The sequence below is a fragment of the Pecten maximus genome, chromosome 14, assembly GCF_902652985.1.
Source record: "Pecten maximus chromosome 14, xPecMax1.1, whole genome shotgun sequence".
Taxonomy (NCBI): Eukaryota; Metazoa; Mollusca; class Bivalvia; order Pectinida; family Pectinidae; genus Pecten; species Pecten maximus.
The window spans coordinates 4,732,507-4,749,749 of record NC_047028.1 but is presented as its reverse complement, the minus strand read 5'-3'; the positions used below and the strand labels follow the sequence as shown (position 1 = coordinate 4,749,749).

Genomic DNA, 17,243 nt, shown 5'->3' with positions numbered 1-17,243 from the left:
ACCAAAAAACCACCCACAAACACAACACCCACCACAACACAACAACCACCCACAACACAAAACACCGACAACACAACACTCCCACAACACAACAACCCACGCCACAACACAAAACACCCCACAACACCCCCCCCACCCACAACATAAACCCAAAAAACCACCCACAACAACACCACCCCCCAAACCACAACCACCACCCCACCCCCCAACACAACACCATCCTACACACAAAAACCACCCCACAACTACAACAACCACCCCACAACACACAACCCCCTTGACAACACAAACAACCACCCACAACACAACAACCACCCCACAAACTACAACAAACCACCACAACACAAAACCACCCACAAAAGACAACACCACCCACAACACAACAACCACTTCTACAACTACAACCACACCTCCTACAACCACAACAACCACTCCTACAACTACAACAACCACTCCTACAACCACAACAACAACTCCTACAACTACAACTACCACTCCCACAAGCACAACAACCCACCCACAACGACACAACCCACCCCACAACACAACAACCACGCCACACACAACACCCGCCACAACAAAACCACCCACAACACAACAACCACCCACAACACAAAGACCACGGCCACCACAACAACCACTCCTACCACTACAACAACCACTCCTACAACTACAACAACCACTCCCACAACTACAACAACCACTCACACAACTACAACAACCACTCACACAACTACAACAACTACTCCTACAACTACAACAACTACTCCTACAACTACAACAACTAGTCTCACAACTTCAACCACCGTTTCTACAACCACCACCACTCCTACATCAACAACCCCTCTTGCACCATCTACGCCAGCTACTACTACTGCTGTTTTACCAGGTACCTACCATACATCTGTTTATCGCTTTAAAAACTTACTGTAAAATATCTGTTGTAGGATACGATACGATTCAATCTAAAGACAAATACCCTCCTGGATGTTCAGTTGGTCTTGTTTCTGTTACTAGTTGTGGTTATGGATGACGTCACTGCCGTTTTAAAGGAGCCAGCACGGCTGGAATGCATCGTGATGGATGTTGGTGACTGGAACAATATCACTATCGTTCTTATTGGAAGTGATGATGTTGTCTACAAGAGAGGCGAGGATGACTACACAGAAAACGGAAATAATGTGACAGTCTCCATTGATATATCCTTTACACAATGCGATGATGCGGGTATCTACACGTGTGCAGTTGATAACGCAGTTACAGACACAGCAGAAGTACATGTCACAGGTAGGGGTATATGTTACAGGTAAGGGGGTATATGTTACAGGTAAGGGGGTATATGTTACAGGTAAGGGGGTATGTATTACAGGAAAGGGTGTATATATTACAGGTAAGGGGGTATATATTACAGGAAAGGGTTATATATTACAGGTAAGGGGGTATATGTTACAGGTAAAGGGGTATATGTTACAGGAAAGGGTGTATATATTACAGGTAAGGGGGTATATATTACAGGTAGGGGGTATATGTTACAGGTAAGGGGGTATATGTTACAGGTAAGGGGTATATGCTACAGGTAAGGGGGTATATGTTACAGGTAGGGGGTATATGTTACAGGTAAGGGGGTATATGTTACAGATAAGGGGGTATATGCTACAGGTACGGGGGTATATGTTACAGGTAAGTGGTATATGTTACAGGTAAGGGGGTATATGTTACAGGTAAGGGGGTATATGTTACAGGTAAGGGGGTATATGTTACAGGTAGGGGTATATGTTACAGGTAGGGGGTATATGTTACAGGTAAGGGGGTACATGTTACAGGTAAAGGGGTATATGTTACAGGTAGGGGTATACGTTACAGGTAAGGGGTATATGTTACAGGTCAGGGGTATATGTTACAGGTAAGGGGGTATATGTTACAGGTAAGGGGGTATATGTTACAGGTAGGGGGTATATGCTACAGGTAAGGGGGTATATGTTACAGGTAAGGGGGTATATGTTACAGGTAGGGGGTATATGTTACAGATAAGGAGTATATGTTACAGGTAGGGGTATATGTTACAGGTAAGGGGGTATATGTCACAGGTAAGGGGGTATTGTTACAGGTAGGGGGTATATGTTACAGGTAGGGGGTATATGCTACAGGTAAGGTGTATATGTTACAGGTAAGGGGGTATATGTTACAGGTAGGGGGTATATGTTACAGGTAGGGGGTATATGTTACAGGTAAGGGGGTATATGTTACAGGTAAGGGGGTATATGTCACAGGTAGGGGGTATATGTTACAGGTAGGGGAGTATATGTTACAGGTAGGGGGGTACATGTCACAGGTAGAGGTATTTGTTACAGGTAAGGGGGTATATGTTACAGGTAGGGGGTACATGTTACAGGTAGGGGGTATATGTTACAGGTAAGGGGGAATATGTCACAGGTAGGGGTATATGTTACAGGTAAGGGGGTATATGTTACAGGTAGGGGTATATGTTACAGGTAGGGGGTATATGTTACAGGTAGAGGGTATATGTTACAGGTAAAGGGGTATATGTTACAGGTAGGGGGTATGTGTTACAGGTAGGGGGTATATGTCACAGGTAAGGGGGTATATGTTACACGTAGGGGATATATGTTACAGGTAGGGGGGTATATGTTACAGGTAGGGGGTATATGTTACAGGTAAGGGGGTATATGTTACAGGTAAGGGGATATATGCTACAGGTAAGGGGGTATATGTTACAGGTAAGGGGGTATATGTTACAGGTAGGGGGGTACATGTCACATGTAGAGGTATTTGTTACAGGTAAGGGGGTATATGTTACAGGTAAGGGGGTATATGTTAGAGGTAAGGGGGTATATGTTACAGGTACGGGGGTATATGTCACAGGTAAGGGGGTATATGTTACAGGTAAGGGTATATATTACAGGTAAGGGGGTATATATTACAGGTAGGGGGTATATGTTACAGGTAGGGGGTATATGTAACAGGTAAGGGGGTATATGTTACAGGTAAGGGGGTATATGTTACAGGTAAGTGGTATATGTTACAGGTAAGGGGGTATATGTTACAGGTAGGGGGTATATGTTACAGGTAGGGGTATATGTTACAGGTAAGGGGGTATATGTTACAGGTAGGGGGTATATGTTACAGGTAGGGGTATATGTTACAGGTAAGGGGGTATATGTTACAGGTAAAGGGGTATATGTTACAGGTCAGGGGTATATGTTACAGGTAAGGGGGTATATGTTACAGGTAAAGGGGTATATGTTACAGGTAGGGGGTATATGTTACAGGTAGGGGTATATGTTACAGGTAAGGGGGTATATGTTACAGGTAAAGGGGTATATGTTACAGGTAGGGGTATATGTTACAGGTAAGGGGGTATATGTTACAGGTAAAGGGGTATATGTTACAGGTAAGGGGGTATATGTTACAGATACGGAGTATATGTTACAGGTAGGGGTATATGTTACAGGTAAGGGGGTATATGTCACAGGTAAGGGGGTATTGTTACAGGTAGGGGTATATGTTACAGGTAAGGGGGTATTGTTACAGGTAGGGGTATATGTTACAGGTAAGGAGGTATATGTTACAGGTAAGGGGGTATATGTCACAGGTAAGGGGGTATATGTTACAGGTAGGGGTATATGTTACAGGTAGGGGTATACGTTACAGGTAAGGGGTATATGTTACAGGTAAGGGGGTATCTGTTACAGGTAAGAGGGTATATGTTACAGGTAGCGGGGTATATGTTACAGGTAAGGAGGTATATGTTACAGGTCAGGGGTATATGTCACAGGTAAGGAGGATATATGTTACAGGTAAGGGGGTATATGTTACAGGTAAGGGGGTATACGTTACAGGTAAGGGGGTATATGTTACAGGTCAGGGGTATATGTCACAGGTAAGGGGGTATTGTTACAGGTAAGTGGGAATATGTCACAGGTAGGGGTATATATTACCGCTAAGGAGGAATATGTTACAGGTAAGGGGATATATGTTACAGGTAAGGGGTAACAATATAAGACCTATATCTACCACTGTTTTGAGTAAAATAAGGCTGATAACATTATCCCTAGTGTCACAGAACTTTACTTTTCTCTTTGACTGTTATGGTTGACCATTTTGTTTACTCATTCTCTCATTCAAGGAAAACCAGAAAATGTTACACTGAGTTTGTCCACACTGCTTTACGAGGGACAACCAACGTCTGCTGTTTGTGAAGCGATCGGAACAGACGACATAAACATTGAACTTCATGTAAAGGAGCCATTATCATCAACGTTCAAAATCATCGCCGCAGAAATGACATCACAACAAGAACATAACGACTGCGTGATTTTATCTTCTGCTTCATTCGACTTTGTTCCTAGTTTTGTGGACAACGGGACAGAATTAAAGTGTGTAGCAGAGAACACAAAACTGGGTGTGACGAGCGAGTCCAAGATAGAACTGATCACTGTTATCAGGGGAGGTGAGTGACGGACGAGTCCAAGATAGAACTGATCACTGTTATCAGGGGAGGTGAGTGACAGACGAGTCCAAGATAGATCACTGTTATCAGGGGAGGTGAGTGACGAGAGAGTCCGAGATAGATCACTGTTATCAGGGGAGGTGAGTGACGAGATAGTTCGAGATAGATCACTGTTATCAGGGGAGGTGAGTGACGGACGAGTCTGAGATAGACCACTGTTATCAGGGGAGGTGAGTGACGGACGAGTCCGAGATAAATCACTGTTATCAGGGGAGGTGAGTGACGAGAGAGTCCGAGATAGATCACTGTTATCAGGGGAGATGAGTGACGAGATAGTCCGAGATACATCACTGTTATCAGGGGAGGTGAGTGACGAGAGAGTCCGAGATAAATCACTGTTATCAGGGGAGGTGAGTGACGAGATAGTCCGAGATAGATCACTGTTATCAGGGGAGGTGAGTGACGGACAAGTCCGAGATAGATCACTGTTATCAGGGAGGTGAGTGACGGACGAGTCCGAGATACATCACTGTTATCAGGGGAGGTGAGTGACGGACGAGTCCGAGATAGATCACTGTTATCAGGGGAGGTGAGTGACGAGAGAGTCCGAGATAAATCACTGTTATCAGGGGAGGTGAGTGACGGACGAGTCCGAGATAGATCACTGTTATCAGGGGAGGTGAGTGACGGACGAGTCCGAGATAGACCACTGTTATCAGGGGAGGTGAGTGACGGACGAGTCCGAGATAGATCACTGTTATCAGGGGAGGTGAGTGACGGACGAGTCCGACATAAATCACTGTTATCAGGGGAGGTGAGTGACGGACGAGTCCGAGATCAATCACTGTTATCAGGGGAAGTGAGTGACGGACGAGTCCGAGATAAATCACTGTTATCAGGGGAGGTGAGTGACGAGAGAGTCCGAGATAGATCACTGTTATCAGGGGAGGTGAGTGACGAGAGAGTCCGAGATAGATCACTGTTATCAGGGGAGGTGAGTGACGGACGAGTCCGAGATAGATCACTGTTATCAGGGGAGGTGAGTGACGAGAGAGTCCGAGATAGATCACTGTTATCAGGGGAGGTGAGTGACGAGAGAGTCCGAGATAGACCACTGTTATCAGGGGAGGTAAGTGACGAGAGAGTCCGAGATAAATCACTGTTATCAGGGGAGGTGAGTGACGAGAGAGTCCGAGATAGACCACTGTTATCAGGGGAGGTGAGTGACGGACGAGTCCGAGATAGATCACTGTTATCAGGGGAGGTGAGTGACGGACGAGTCCGAGATAGATCACTGTTATCAGGGGAGGTGAGTGACGAGAGAGTCCGAGATAGACCACTGTTATCAGGGGAGGTGAGTGACGGACGAGTCCGAGATAGATCACTGTTATCAGGGGAGGTGAGTGACGGACGAGTCCGAGATAGACCACTGTTATCAGGGGAGGTGAGTGACGGACTAATCCGAGATAGATCACTGTTATCAGGGGAGGTGAGTGACGGACGAGTCCGAGATAGATCACTGTTATCAGGGGAGGTGAGTGACGAGAGAGTCCGAGATAGATCACTGTTATCAGGGGAGGTGGGTGACGAGAGAGTCCGAGATAGATCACTGTTATCAGGGGAGGTGAGTGACGGACGAGTCCGAGATAAATCACTGTTATCAGGGGAGGTGAGTGACGAGAGAGTCCGAGATAGATCACTGTTATCAGGGGAGGTGAGTGACGGACGAGTCCGACATAAATCACTGTTATCAGGGGAGGTGAGTGACGGACGAGTCCGAGATCAATCACTGTTATCAGGGGAAGTGAGTGACGGACGAGTCCGAGATAAATCACTGTTATCAGGGGAGGTGAGTGACGAGAGAGTCCGAGATAGATCACTGTTATCAGGGGAGGTGAGTGACGAGAGAGTCCGAGATAGATCACTGTTATCAGGGGAGGTGAGTGACGGACGAGTCCGAGATAGATCACTGTTATCAGGGGAGGTGAGTGACGGACGAGTCCGAGATAGATCACTGTTATCAGGGGAGGTGAGTGACGGACGAGTCCGACATAAATCACTGTTATCAGGGGAGGTGAGTGACGGACGAGTCCGAGATCAATCACTGTTATCAGGGGAAGTGAGTGACGGACGAGTCCGAGATAAATCACTGTTATCAGGGGAGGTGAGTGACGAGAGAGTCCGAGATAGATCACTGTTATCAGGGGAGGTGAGTGACGAGAGAGTCCGAGATAGATCACTGTTATCAGGGGAGGTGAGTGACGGACGAGTCCGAGATAGATCACTGTTATCAGGGGAGGTGAGTGACGAGAGAGTCCGAGATAGACCACTGTTATCAGGGGAGGTAAGTGACGAGAGAGTCCGAGATAAATCACTGTTATCAGGGGAGGTGAGTGACGAGAGAGTCCGAGATAGACCACTGTTATCAGGGGAGGTGAGTGACGGACGAGTCCGAGATAGATCACTGTTATCAGGGGAGGTGAGTGACGGACGAGTCCGAGATAGATCACTGTTATCAGGGGAGGTGAGTGACGAGAGAGTCCGAGATAGACCACTGTTATCAGGGGAGGTGAGTGACGGACGAGTCCGAGATAGATCACTGTTATCAGGGGAGGTGAGTGACGGACGAGTCCGAGATAGACCACTGTTATCAGGGGAGGTGAGTGACGGACTAATCCGAGATAGATCACTGTTATCAGGGGAGGTGAGTGACGAACGAGTCCGAGATAGATCACTGTTATCAGGGGAGGTGAGTGACGAGAGAGTCCGAGATAGATCACTGTTATCAGGGGAGGTGGGTGACGAGAGAGTCCGAGATAGATCACTGTTATCAGGGGAGGTGAGTGACGGACGAGTCCGAGATAAATCACTGTTATCAGGGGAGGTGAGTGACCAGAGAGTCCAAGATAGATCACTGTTATCAGGGGAGGTGAGTGACGGACGAGTCCGAGATAGATCACTGTTATCAGGGGAGGTGAGTGACGAGAGAGTCCGAGATAGATCACTGTTATCAGGGGAGGTGAGTGACGGACGAGTCCGAGATAAATCACTGTTATCAGGGGAGGTGAGTGACGGACGAGTCCGAGATAGATCACTGTTATCAGGGGAGGTGAGTGACGGACGAGTCCGAGATAGATCACTGTTATCAGGGGAGGTGAGTGACGGACGAGTCCGAGATACATCACTGTTATCAGGGGAGGTGAGTGACGAGAGAGTCCGAGATAAATCACTGTTATCAGGGGAGGTGAGTGACGGACGAGTCCGAGATAGATCACTGTTATCAGGGGAGGTGAGTGACGAGAGAGTCCGAGATAGACCACTGTTAGCAGGGGAGGTGAGTGACGGACGAGTCCGAGATAGATCACTGTTATCAGGGGAGGTGAGTGACGGACGAGTCCGAGATAGATCACTGTTATCAGGGGAGGTGAGTGACGAGAGAGTCCGAGATAGATCACTGTTATCAGGGGAGGTGAGTGACGAGAGAGTCCGAGATAGATCACTGTTATCAGGGGAGGTGAGTGACGGACGAGTCCGAGATAGATCACTGTTATCAGGGGAGGTGAGTGACGGACGAGTCCGAGATAGATCACTGTTATCAGGGGAGGTGAGTGACGGACGATTCCGAGATAGATCACTGTTATCAGGGGAGGTGAGTGACGGACAAGTCCGAGATCTATCTCTGTTATCAGGGGAGGTGAGTGACGGACGAGTCCGAGATAGATCACTGTTATCAGGGGAGGTGAGTGACGGACGAGTCCGAGATAGATCACAGTTATCACGGGAGGTGAGTGACGGACAAGTCCGAAATAGATCACTGTTATCAGGGGAGGTGAGTGACGGACGAGTCCGAGATAGATCACTGTTATCAGGGGAGGTGAGTGACGAGAGTCCGAGATAGACCACTGTTATCAGGGGAGGTGAGTGACGGACGAGTCCGAGATAGATCACTGTTATCAGGGGAGGTGAGTGACGGACGAGTCCGAGATAGACCACTGTTATCAGGGGAGGTGAGTGACGGACGAGTCCGAGATAGATCACTGTTATCAGGGCAGGTGAGTGTCGGACGAGTCCGAGATAAATCACTGTTATCAGGGGAAGTGAGTGACGGACGAGTCCGAGATAAATCACTATTATCAGGGGAGGTGAGTGACGAGAGAGTCCGAGATAGATCACTGTTATCAGGGGAGGTGAGTGACGGACGAGTCCGAGATAGATCACTGTTATCAGGGGAAGTGAGTGACGGACGAGTCCGAGATAAATCACTGTTATCAGGGGAGGTGAGTGACGGACGAGTCCGAGATAGATCACTGTTATCAGGGGAGGTGAGTGACGAGAGAGTCCGAGATAAATCACTGTTATCAGGGGAGGTGAGTGACGGACGAGTCCGAGATAGACCACTGTTATCAGGGGAGGTGAGTGACGGACGAGTCCGAGATAGACCACTGTTATCAGGGGAGGTGAGTGACGGACGAGTCCAAGATAGATCACTGTTATCAGGGGAGGTGAGTGACGAGAGAGTCCGAGATAGACCACTGTTATCAGGGGAGGTGAGTGACGGACGAGTCCGAGATAAATCACTGTTATCAGGGGAGGTGAGTGACGAGAGAGTCCGAGATAAATCACTGTTATCAGGGGAGGTGAGTGACGGACGAGTCCGAGATAGATCACTGTTATCAGGGGAGGTGAGTGACGAGAGAGTCCGAGATAGACCACTGTTAGCAGGGGAGGTGAGTGACGGACGAGTCCGAGATAGATCACTGTTATCAGGGGAGGTGAGTGACGGACGAGTCCGAGATAGATCACTGTTATCAGGGGAGGTGAGTGACGAGAGAGTCCGAGATAGATCACTGTTATCAGGGGAGGTGAGTGACGAGAGAGTCCGAGATAGATCACTGTTATCAGGGGAGGTGAGTGACGGACGAGTCCGAGATAGATCACTGTTATCAGGGGAGGTGAGTGACGGACGAGTCCGAGATAGATCACTGTTATCAGGGGAGGTGAGTGACGGACGAGTCCGAGATAGATCACTGTTATCAGGGGAGGTGAGTGACGGACAAGTCCGAGATCTATCTCTGTTATCAGGGGAGGTGAGTGACGGACGAGTCCGAGATAGATCACTGTTATCAGGGGAGGTGAGTGACGGACGAGTCCGAGATAGATCACAGTTATCACGGGAGGTGAGTGACGGACAAGTCCGAAATAGATCACTGTTATCAGGGGAGGTGAGTGACGGACGAGTCCGAGATAGATCACTGTTATCAGGGGAGGTGAGTGACGAGAGTCCGAGATAGACCACTGTTATCAGGGGAGGTGAGTGACGGACGAGTCCGAGATAGATCACTGTTATCAGGGGAGGTGAGTGACGGACGAGTCCGAGATAGACCACTGTTATCAGGGGAGGTGAGTGACGGACGAGTCCGAGATAGATCACTGTTATCAGGGCAGGTGAGTGTCGGACGAGTCCGAGATAAATCACTGTTATCAGGGGAAGTGAGTGACGGACGAGTCCGAGATAAATCACTGTTATCAGGGGAGGTGAGTGACGAGAGAGTCCGAGATAGATCACTGTTATCAGGGGAGGTGAGTGACGGACGAGTCCGAGATAGATCACTGTTATCAGGGGAAGTGAGTGACGGACGAGTCCGAGATAAATCACTGTTATCAGGGGAGGTGAGTGACGGACGAGTCCGAGATAGATCACTGTTATCAGGGGAGGTGAGTGACGAGAGAGTCCGAGATAAATCACTGTTATCAGGGGAGGTGAGTGACGGACGAGTCCGAGATAGACCACTGTTATCAGGGGAGGTGAGTGACGGACGAGTCCGAGATAGACCACTGTTATCAGGGGAGGTGAGTGACGGACGAGTCCAAGATAGATCACTGTTATCAGGGGAGGTGAGTGACGAGAGAGTCCGAGATAGACCACTGTTATCAGGGGAGGTGAGTGACGGACGAGTCCGAGATAAATCACTGTTATCAGGGGAGGTGAGTGACGGACGAGTCCGAGATAGATCACTGTTATCAGGGGAGGTGAGTGACGGACGAGTCCGAGATAGATCACTGTTATCAGGGGAGGTGAGTGACGAGAGAGTCCGATATAGATCACTGTTATCAGGGGAGGTGAGTGACGGACGAGTCCGAGATAGATCACTGTTATCAGGGGAGGTGAGTGACGGACGAGTCCGAGATAAATCACTGTTATCAGGGGAGGTGAGTGACGAGAGAGTCCGAGATAGATCACTGTTATCAGGGGAGGTGAGTGACGAGAGAGTCCGAGATAGACCACTGTTATCAGGGGAGGTGAGTGACGGACGAGTCCAAGGTAGATCACTGTTATCAGGGGAGGTGAGTGACGGACGAGTCCGAGATAGATCACTGTTATCAGGGGAGGTGAGTGACGGACGAGTCCGAGATAGATCACTGTTATCAGGGGAGGTGAGTGACGGACAAGTCCGAGATCTATCTCTGTTATCAGGGGAGGTGAGTGACGGACGAGTCCGAGATAGATCACTGTTATCAGGGGAGGTGAGTGACGGACGAGTCCGAGATAGATCACAGTTATCACGGGAGGTGAGTGACGGACAAGTCCGAAATAGATCACTGTTATCAGGGGAGGTGAGTGACGGACGAGTCCGAGATAGATCACTGTTATCAGGGGAGGTGAGTGACGAGAGTCCGAGATAGACCACTGTTATCAGGGGAGGTGAGTGACGGACGAGTCCGAGATAGATAACTGTTATCAGGGGAGGTGAGTGACGGACGAGTCCGAGATAGACCACTGTTATCAGGGGAGGTGAGTGACGGACGAGTCCGAGATAGATCACTGTTATCAGGGCAGGTGAGTGTCGGACGAGTCCGAGATAAATCACTGTTATCAGGGGAAGTGAGTGACGGACGAGTCCGAGATAAATCACTGTTATCAGGGGAGGTGAGTGACGAGAGAGTCCGAGATAGATCACTGTTATCAGGGGAGGTGAGTGACGGACGAGTCCGAGATAGATCACTGTTATCAGGGGAAGTGAGTGACGGACGAGTCCGAGATAAATCACTGTTATCAGGGGAGGTGAGTGACGGACGAGTCCGAGATAGATCACTGTTATCAGGGGAGGTGAGTGACGAGAGAGTCCGAGATAAATCACTGTTATCAGGGGAGGTGAGTGACGGACGAGTCCGAGATAGACCACTGTTATCAGGGGAGGTGAGTGACGGACGAGTCCGAGATAGACCACTGTTATCAGGGGAGGTGAGTGACGGACGAGTCCAAGATAGATCACTGTTATCAGGGGAGGTGAGTGACGAGAGAGTCCGAGATAGACCACTGTTATCAGGGGAGGTGAGTGACGGACGAGTCCGAGATAAATCACTGTTATCAGGGGAGGTGAGTGACGGACGAGTCCGAGATAGATCACTGTTATCAGGGGAGGTGAGTGACGGACGAGTCCGAGATAGATCACTGTTATCAGGGGAGGTGAGTGACGAGAGAGTCCGATATAGATCACTGTTATCAGGGGAGGTGAGTGACGGACGAGTCCGAGATAGATCACTGTTATCAGGGGAGGTGAGTGACGGACGAGTCCGAGATAAATCACTGTTATCAGGGGAGGTGAGTGACGAGAGAGTCCGAGATAGATCACTGTTATCAGGGGAGGTGAGTGACGAGAGAGTCCGAGATAGACCACTGTTATCAGGGGAGGTGAGTGACGGACGAGTCCAAGGTAGATCACTGTTATCAGGGGAGGTGAGTGACGGACGAGTCCGAGATAGATCACTGTTATCAGGGGAGGTGAGTGACGGACGAGTCCGAGATAGATCACTGTTATCAGGGGAGGTGAGTGACGGACGAGTCCGAGATAAATCACTGTTATCAGGGGAGGTGAGTGACGAGAGAGTCCGAGATAAATCACTGTTATCAGGGGAGGTGAGTGACTGACGAGTCCGAGATAGATCACTGTTATCAGGGATGGTGAGTGACGGACGAGTCCGAGATAAATCACTGTTATCAGGGGAGGTGAGTGACGAGAGAGTCCGAGATAGATCACTGTTATCAGGGGAGGTGAGTGACGGACGAGTCCGAGATAAATCACTGTTATCAGGGGAGGTGAGTGACGGACGAGTCCGAGATAAATCACTGTTATCAGGGGAGGTGAGTGACGGACGAGTCCGAGATAGATCACTGTTATCAGGGGAGGTGAGAATATAGTTATTACAATATATATACTTGTAATAAATAAATGTATCCTAGGAAGGTGACGTTATGACAGGGTATGCTAGGTTTGTTTGAGGCAGATATGGTAGACCGCTATGACAGATATGGAAGATATGTGTGACAGAAATGGTAAATATGTGTGACAGATATGGTAGATCTGTGTGACAGAGATGGTAGATCTGTGTGACAGATATGGTAGATCTGTGTGACAGAAATGGTATATCTGTGTGACAGATATGGTAGATCTGTGTGACAGATATGGTAAATATGTGTGACAGATATGGTAAATATGTGTGACAGATATGGTAGATCTGTGTGACAGAAATGGTGGATCTGTGTGACAGATATGGTAGATCTATGTGACAGAAATGGTATATCTATGTGACAGATATGGTAGATCTGTGTGACAGAAATGGTAAATATGTGTGACAGATATGGCATATCTATGTGACAGAAATGGTAGATCTGTGTGACAGATATGGTAGATCTATGTGACAGAAATGGTAGATCTGTGTGATATAAATTTGTAGATCTATGTGACAGAAATGGTAGATCTGTGTGATAGAAATGGTAGATCTGTGTGACAGAAATGGTATATCTGTGTGACAGAAATGGTAGATCTGTGTGATATAAATTTGTAGATCTATGTGACAGAAATGGTAGATCTGTGTGACAGAAATGGTAGATCTGTGTGATAGAAATGGTAGACCTCTATGACAGATATGGTAGATCTATGTGACAGAAATGGTAGATCGTGTGACAGAGATGGTAGATCTGTGTGACAGAAATGGTAGATCTGTGTGACAGAAATGGTAGATCTGTGTGACAGATATGGTAGATCGTGTGACAGAGATGGTAGATCTGTGTGACAGAAATGGTATATCTGTGTGACAGATATGGTAGATCGTGTGACAGAGATGGTAGATCTGTGTGACAGAAATGGTATATCTGTGTGACAGAAATGGTAGATCTGTGTGATAGAAAGGGTAGATCTATGTGACAGAAATGGTAAATATGTGTGACAGATAGGGTAGATACGTTTGAGGCAGAACTGGTACACCTCTTTGGTAGAGGTGGTAGGTCTGTATGAGACAGACATTGTACACTTCTGACAGTAATGGTAGGTCTGTGTGAGACCGACATGGTAAACGTCTATGACAGTATTGGTAAGTCTGTATGAGACCGACATGTTAGACCTCTGACAGTAATGGTAGGTCTGTGTGAGACCGACATGGTAAACGTCTATGACAGTATTGGTAAGTCTGTATGAGACCGACATGTTAGACCTCTGACAGTAATGGTAGGTCTGTGTGAGACCGACATGGTAAACGTCTATGACAGTATTGGTAAGTCTGTATGAGACCGACATGGTAAACCTCTGTGACAGTAATGGTAGGTCTGTGTGAGACCGACATGGTACACCTATATGACAGTAATGCTGTTTGAGACCTACACGGTAGACCTCTGTGATAAAGATGTATATATATAGGTAATTTGAATTTCAGTAATACTCAGTGTGCTTATTATCTTTACGTTCCACAGATGTGTCATTCGACAGCTATCACGATACACTAGATGACGGCGACGTGTCACCTTCTTTCCGATGTACAGCCTCAAACACTTCACCTTCATCGAGAATGACAATTTATAGACGTGATGTCCTTGGTAATGATACTACACTCGTCATTTATGATGGTGCCAACGTTCAGTATGATAACACACGAATACAAAATGGAGAAATATCTTCCGACGGAAATGATCTGGTACTAACATTTGAAATCAGCAATGTGGCATGTGAGGACATCGGTATATACAGCTGTGTAGTCAATAACAGCATTTCCATTTTGACGTCACCAGACAAAGTTACTACCGTAAAACGTAAGTTATTAAAGGATATAAAAAGAAGTTTCTATAAGGCATATCCATGCAGGTACGAACATATGATATACTAATTAATAATTTTACGTCTAGTGGTGACACTACAATATCAAATAAATCAGACAATGTTCGGGACTATTGTATAGTTGAGGTAACGAGCTTTAGCACATGTTATCAGTATAAAGGCGTGGTATACTTACCCCATATGGTTGATCAATGTATACATACATGGAATATTGGTATTATAACATTACAAGTTCAGGAACATTTTTAATTAAATCAATGACATATCAACTATCAACACTATAATACGCCGATTTGTAATGTTACCAATAACAACATTCTGAAATCACTTGTAGAGACACATACTATGCCCAGCTTGCTAATTCTGTCATCCCAAATATCACTTAATGTATCTGAATGTTATAACTTAAAAACATATATTTGGATATATTGGCGATATTTTGTGTCGGTACTGTATAGGTAATGTCGTGGGTATCAATAACGGTATATTGGTAGATTGGATTAATTATATGTATAGCTAATCATGGTGATTAATAGTATTAACCACCGAATTAGTATATTAATTATATATCATAAATGATATTCCAGGTCCCCCAGGATTCCCCAAACTGGAGCTGGATCCACACCAGACAACCATACCTAATGATCCACAGGCCCCGTCACACAGACATAAATGCAGTGTGGATGTTGGGTACCCGGAGGGTAAGATGGTGATTGAAATACTACGGGCAGACGCTGTCACGTTTGAGGAGCTTCCATCAACCGATCTGAAGAGTGTGTCAGTCGATCCTCCCACATGGGAATGCAGCGACACCTTAAGAACTATGTCATTCGGAATCAGTTTCCAGGATGACATGGAAGGAGCGTTGGTCCGATGTGTTGCTGTGAATGGTGACGGGGACTTCAGGACATATTCACACAACGCCACTATAGAACTTGTACCAGGTAGAGCTTTAATTGTTCAGTACAAGCTTTGTATATACTTGATCAGTTCGTCTAATAGTAGTCGATTATTCATTTCTGAATAAATATGCCAAATCGTTTGTTTTCGAAGATCATAACATATATACATTTAAGTAAATAATTCAGAGTTCAAACTTCGATTGCATCCTTGTTATTTTTATCGATACCCGAGTTTTAAACTTGTTATTATCAGTGATCAAAATGACATCAAATTGTTAATACTTTTACTCCCTATTATTACTTTTCAGACAATATATGCGAAGATTTAGGAGGCGACAAAGTAACAGCTCATCCTAATAACTGTCACAAACACGTGGAGTGTTATAGTGGAGTGTTAGTAGTTAATCAGTGTGGAGACCAATGTTTCGTGTCCAAACAGACGTATGCTGACTGTGACGACTGTGACAATGTACCCTGTCCTCCTCGTGAGTAACATATTGAACTGTCCTGTTATTCCAGGCTCATATCTTGTTTCGGTGCTCTGGCGATTAGATGATGAATATCCATCACAGCTAACATGTACTTACAAATATATATATATATATTATTTCAGTAATATGTATCGTAAGTATATATCGTATACTGATCTATGCCTCTTATATAGGAAAGGTGACTAAGGAAACCTTGTTTGTACATCAGTAATTTCTCGCCACAGGTACATGGCATTGTATGGTAGATAATATTGTATTGTATGTAACAATAATAATTGATATTACTGTAGTAGGTACAATATGACGGTTTCTATGACAGATAATATTGTATAAGGTACAATGTGACGGTTTCTATGACAGAGAATATTGTATTAGGTACAATGTGACGGTTTCTATGACAGATAATATTGTATTAGGTACAATGTGACGGTTTCTATGACAGATAATATTGTATTAGGTACAATGTGACGGTTTCTATTACAGATAATATTGTATTAGATAGAATATGACGGTTTCTATGACAGATAATATTGTATTAGGTACAATGTGACGGTTTCTATGACAGATAATATTGTATTAGGTACAATGTGACGGTTTCTATGACAGATAATATTGTATTAGGTACAATGTGACGGTTTGTATGGTAGATGATATAACTTTTGTTATCCGTGGTTTGTACGGTAGATGATATAACTTTTGTTATCCGTGGTTTGTACGGTAGATGATATAGCTTTTGTTATCCGTGGTTTGTACGGTAGATGATATAACTTTTGTTATCCGTGGTTTGTACGGTAGATGATATAACTTTTGTTATCCGTGGTTTGTACGGTAGATGATATAACTTTTGTTATCCGTGGTTTGTACGGTAGATGATATAACTTTTGTTATCCGTGGTTTGTACGGTAGATGATATAACTTTTGTTATCCGTGGTTTGTATGGTAGATGATATAACTTTTGTTACCTGTGGTTTGTATGGTAGATGATATAACTTTTGTTATCCGTGGTTTGTATGGTAGATGATATAACTTTTGTTACCCGTGGTTTGTACGGTAGATGATATAACTTTTGTTATCCGTGGTTTGTATGGTAGATGATATAACTTTTGTTATCCGTGGTTTGTATGTTAGATGATATAACTTTTGTTATCCGTGGTTTGTATGGTAGATGATATAACTTTTGTTATCCGTGGTTTGTACGGTAGATGATATAACTTTTGTTACCTGTGGTTTGTATGGTAAATGATATAACTTTTGTTACCTGTGGTTTGTA

General features: G+C 45.8%; 1 protein-coding gene across 1 annotated transcript in view; it reads left to right on the top strand.

Annotated features, from left to right (window-relative positions):
- Positions 1-720: 720 nt before the first annotated feature.
- The window catches only part of LOC117342657, a 30,250-nt gene continuing 13,727 nt past the window's right edge, over positions 721-17,243 (top strand). The window contains exons 1-6 of the mRNA XM_033904856.1: positions 721-889; positions 1,018-1,287; positions 4,148-4,471; positions 14,220-14,555; positions 15,168-15,524; positions 15,791-15,967. Coding sequence (XP_033760747.1) covers positions 1,026-1,287; positions 4,148-4,471; positions 14,220-14,555; positions 15,168-15,524; positions 15,791-15,967 — 1,456 coding nt within the window. The 5' untranslated portion in view covers positions 721-889; positions 1,018-1,025. The remainder of the gene's footprint in view (positions 890-1,017; positions 1,288-4,147; positions 4,472-14,219; positions 14,556-15,167; positions 15,525-15,790; positions 15,968-17,243) is intronic.